At 33.3% G+C, this 5,346-nt stretch overlaps 1 protein-coding gene across 1 annotated transcript; it reads left to right on the plus strand.

Moving 5' to 3' along the window:
- The first annotated feature begins 333 nt into the window (after positions 1-333).
- Positions 334-4,182, plus strand: LOC126976099 (serine palmitoyltransferase small subunit A). The gene is made up of 3 exons (XM_050824294.1): positions 334-646; positions 773-926; positions 4,018-4,182. Exons 2-3 carry the CDS (start codon positions 821-823, stop codon positions 4,125-4,127), a joined length of 216 nt encoding a protein of 71 aa, XP_050680251.1. The 5' UTR covers positions 334-646; positions 773-820; the 3' UTR covers positions 4,128-4,182.
- The last annotated feature ends 1,164 nt before the right edge of the window (positions 4,183-5,346 follow it).

The following is a 5,346-nucleotide window of genomic DNA, read 5'->3' on the forward strand; positions in this document are numbered from 1 at the left end:
GGTTTTACTCTAAATTTCCCAAAAAAGATTAGATACGAGTAAGTATCGATACTTTTTAATTGAATCCAAGTAAGTATCGATACTTGACGACCGATACTGTATCGAGTAAAAGTATCGCTACCTCGATGGTATCGTTTCATCCCTAAATACTATCTATCAATCAGCCACAGAGTACCTTTGCATATACTAGAAATCAGCCTTATAGGTTAATATCCAAGTCAAGTATAACTGGTTAGAGTAAAAGTGTTCTGTGAGTATAACCATTGAGCATATTTACACTACTAAATCTATCCTTTATGTTCTATGTTGTGACAAAATTAGATAACTCTACGCGCAATTTCAACATGGTAAAAATTGCAATACAATTAAAAAGTAGAGTTAGTTATTTAATTGCGTCAGAACATTAAAAATGAATTTTATAATTTGGAGCTTATATTTAGTTATTTTCGGGGCCAATCTCCAGATGGCGCCAGCTTTCAAATGGACAGCTCATAATGCGTAGAGAGGGCTCTCTTTTCCCTATATATTATTATACTCTTTGATAAAAGTGTTCTGTGAGTTTCAAACTTGTAGGGCACAGTGCAGTTCACAGAACACTTTTACTGTGACTTTTACTCTGTGCAGTTTTACTGGAATAAATAATCCAGTAAATATCTTTCGAGTTAAATTAGATCATGCTAGGAAAATCTGTTTCCTTGTATAAGGAAACATAGATTTTCCTTGTTTTATATAACTGAGCATACGTATTTGAACTTCATTTTATGTCACTCAGGGGTGTAAAGTATATCAAATTTTATAACTCAAAATAAAATAAAATAAAATGAATTTCATTAAAAGTGTTCGTGAGTTTCTCTGTTACTGGTACTTGAGGTATTTACTAGCTACTGAGCTGTATATGGTGGAGCCATGGGAAAGAACTGTAGTTCGTATCCTTTTATAACAACTTCTAAACATAATAATTACGATGATTTGAAACTAATGAATAAGATAAAATACCATTTGAAATAAAATTCAATGAAAGTAATGTTAAAGTTATGCACTCGTATTTCATACTTTTCATGGAATTAGTGGCTTGTTTATGTATTTATTTTTCATATTAATCTAAGTGGAACTAGAACAATGAAATGTCATATTGATATAGTATGACAGATATCTGAAATTATATTGATTCAGAGGTAATGCATTGTTTGCAAGTTTACTATGCATCTCTCATTTTGGAGTCACTTGGAAAGATATCATACAATTTGCTATATATCTTATGTGTTGAAACTTACTTTGACTTGTAATATATTTTTGTCACAATGTACAGAAAGTATATAATGTATTAAACACAGAATAAATTGTCCAAGTGGAAGTTGCATCACAGTTAAATGTCATAATTTTCATTTCTCCTCTCATATATTTATAGTATCCACAAACTTATAAAGTGTCTAATTGCTTTCTCATTTTCTGAGAAAGTAAAAACCTTTATTGTAATAGTTTCATGATGTTGACATGACGGCCTACTCAATAAAAGTATAAATTTCAAACTTTAAAAAAAAAGAGAAACATTATATATATATACTATATTCACAATCATAGGCAGGTGCCCCTTTCCATTGACATCCCTGAATAGATTAAAAATTTAAAAAAAAATCTTAAAAACTAAATAAATATTGTAACATAACTCTAAACACATTCTAAACTCACTTAGAATGTGTAATAGGCACCTGGCATTGAGGCTTAATGGTTTCAGAAACAAATCTATAAAGGAAGATGCCCTATCTAACCTATCCTGGCCGAGACAGGTTCCAAAACTGCAAGGCTTTAAGCCAATGTTCTCCTAGTAACATTGCTTCATAAATCAATCAGAGTACATTTTCTTCTGAGCACATTACTAGGTAGTAAAAAATAAATGAAACAACAAAACATCTATGATTTTTAACTTTTTTTAGTTATTTTTACACTCATACAATAAGTGGTCACATACTTATTTTCTTCTGACATCTCTTTAAGAAGGATTTAAAAACAACAGTAAGTATGTGTTCTTATGAACATTATGTTTCATTTTTGAATATCCCTATTTTCTTTCTATATCTCCTCTCCACAGATATTCATAAATAAACAGACAGACATTGTATTTTTACTATGAAATGTTTATAGTATGTTAATTTATTATTTATGTAAAAAAAAAGATCAATTTAAATAAATTAATCTTATTGTCTTTTGTCAAGTTATAAATAAAACCTACACCTTTAGGATACCTGGAAGAGATCACTGAGTAGCAATAAAGTCCTTATTCTTATTTCCGTTCCATGCTATACAGAAGATGGAGGAGTATAATCAGCCACTATGCTTGGTGTTTGTGGACTATGAGAAAGCCATTGATTCAATCGAGATCTGGGTGGTGCTTCAGTCTCTACAGAGGTGCCACACTGATTATCGATATATCTTAATGTCAAAGTGCTTATAAGGGAATGCCACCATGACAGTCCGTGTCTCCATGATTAGATCTCGAAACTATCCCACTGCAGCGGGGAGTCAGACAAGGCGAAGTCATATCGCCAAAGCTGTCGCTCTGGGAGATATTTTTCTTTGCCTAGCCTTTCTAAGAACATTTTCAACAGTTCAATGTGTTTTCTAGTCATCAATTGCATTAAAATGCTCAGCTTTTCTATATGTAGATTAACAATTTTTTGCCGCGTAGATTAGATAACGCGTCACAACTTTTATTTTTGCCCATTTTGAACAAAATTTAGATTAAATTTTGAAATAACCGTTTTTTACTACATGTGTATGAATATATTATATACGGTACATACACCAAAATAACATTTTTTACAATTTGTCTGTCTGTCTGTTTGTTCCGGATTATCTCTGAAATGGATGGACCGATTTTAACGGGACTTTATTATTATTGGCAGGTACTTAAGCAACGTTTATTTTAGAAAAATAAAGTAATGTTGCAATGTCCAAGAAACAGTCTAACTCTAAAAATAATTTATATGGCAAAACAACGTTTGCCAGGACAGCTAATTTCAAAATAAAAACGATTGCGGTGAAGTATCTTACACAATGTCAAGGACCGTTGGTAGTATTTAGTTTAGTAATTATACGACCACCACTGTATATGTACTATCGTATTACTGTATATATTTAGACACTTGATACTACATATACATGTTTAATGCCATCGCTTCAATGTAAAAAAAAACATAATTCATAGCACTTAAGTTTGACATTAAATCCTCTAGAAATACAGCATTTGTAGCAACTCCATAATAATATAATGATGACTGATCATTCATCTATTTAGTTTTTAATAAATGAAATGTAAGTAGTTCTCGTTTGTAAAGGTATGTTAGTACAAACAATTGACTTGAACACATTTAATGATATGCTACAGTTTGGCCCAGTTTTCCTCATAGTTGTTAATTATTGCTGCTATACCATTTGTTCTAACATTCCAATTCTGTGAATTTGCAGTGTTACAAAAGTAATATTTTCCTGTTTGTACTAATACAATAATTAGAATAATATTTGTTCTGTATATTCTTGAATGGAACGAGATGCTTGTCCAGAGTTGTCTCGATAATGTAAATTGCAAATCCTCACTATATTATAAAAATTAAGCCACAGCATATGAAGTAGGAAACAATATTTAATACAAAATTTTGTAGGACACTGACGTCTTACTTTATTTACTTGTAGTTATGTACTGACAATGTCACTTGCTAAATATATAATATTTTGAATATAGGTTCACTTCACACTATACTAGAGCGATATTTGTCGACTAACCCTTTGATTAAAATATAATATGTACTAGATTAAAGGTTAAAACGACAAGAGAAATTGGGCACACACTAGCCTATGGCCCAATTTGAGTTTAAAATTGTCGAAACACAGCAAACGTGCGGAAGCGCTGGCGATCTTAAATAAAAATAAAATATGCCTACGATGTAATGGAAACCTTGTGCGAGTTCAACTCGCAATTCTATTTTTAAACTTGTCACAATTTCCTTAACAATAATTCAGATATTCTAATGATTGTTACATTTGCAGTATTCTGGTACTTCAACTATTCAATAGTTTTGTATGGAATATCACACATAAGGGATTGTCCACAGCACTTTATAACATCGTGAACTCTAATTAAAATGTTGTTAATGTTTGTATTATAAATAAATATTTATTTATGTACTTCCAGTTTTTTATTCAGATTCACTATCAATCTCTTAGAACTATCCTGAGTGCTTCGAATTCTTCCCCGACTAATGTCGTGTAATAGAATATTCAACTTTTTGTTTGGTTTCATTACACCTTATTTTCGGTTCTAAGTACCTAGACTCTAGTATCAGAGTATCAAGAAGTCTGTTCTATTTGATAAGTCCATAATCAAAGCACCACAGTAGAGGTAACTGCTTATGTCAAATAGTACCTACAAGCACATTATATGTGGTGTGGCTTTACGAATTTGCATTAGTAGCTATAGAATGCACCCGAAATACAGGTATACAATATGCAGTTTTATTACTTGCGTAATACGTAAGTTTATTCAATACTAGCATGTTCTGAAAGAAGAATACCATAAAGCCAAGTGTATGCCAAGTTATTTTTTATGATAATAAGGGAGGAGACTAACAGGACGTTCAGCTGATGGTAATTGATACGCCCTACCCATTATAATGCAGTGCCCCTCAGGATTCTTGAAAAACCCAAAAATTCTGAGCGGCACTACAATTGCGCTCCTCACCTTGAGACATAAGATGTTAGGTCTCATTTGCCCAGTAATTTCACTAGCTACGGCGCCCTTCAGACTGAAACACAGTAATGTTACACATTACTGCTTCACGGCAGAAATAGGCGCCGTTGTGGTACCCATAATCTAGCCGGCTTCCTGTGCAAAGGAGGCTCCCACTGGTTATGTCAAGGCTTGATCACTAATACAGCTAGGCTCAAGCCCCTTGATAACAGAAGACAAAAGGTTTAACTTCGTGTGTGTATCAGTGTACTTAATGTGTGTATGAATTGACAACGTAGGTCAAACTTGTATTGTGTTAGACTTGAATTAATTATTTTATTGAATCACCACTTCTACACACCATACCACAATTCATAGTCGTCACTGACTAGCGATTAGAATAGGTTTTAAGTCGGAGGAGCCCAGGAGATCAGCTAACTCTTTCGCGTCATAGGCCAGCGAGTCATCGTCCCTGTGCAGTGGCGGAATGTTACTGGCGGAAGTTTCCCTTGACAGCCTTGGCGAGTGTCCAGAACGCAAGAGATCCCGAGGGTAGGCGTACAAGTCTCTCGCCAATGTGCTTCTACTTTGCGCCAGCTGTATTTTGAGGGACCTGGAGGCAT

The sequence above is a fragment of the Leptidea sinapis genome, chromosome 39 (genome assembly GCF_905404315.1).
Source record: "Leptidea sinapis chromosome 39, ilLepSina1.1, whole genome shotgun sequence".
Taxonomy (NCBI): domain Eukaryota; kingdom Metazoa; phylum Arthropoda; class Insecta; order Lepidoptera; family Pieridae; genus Leptidea; species Leptidea sinapis.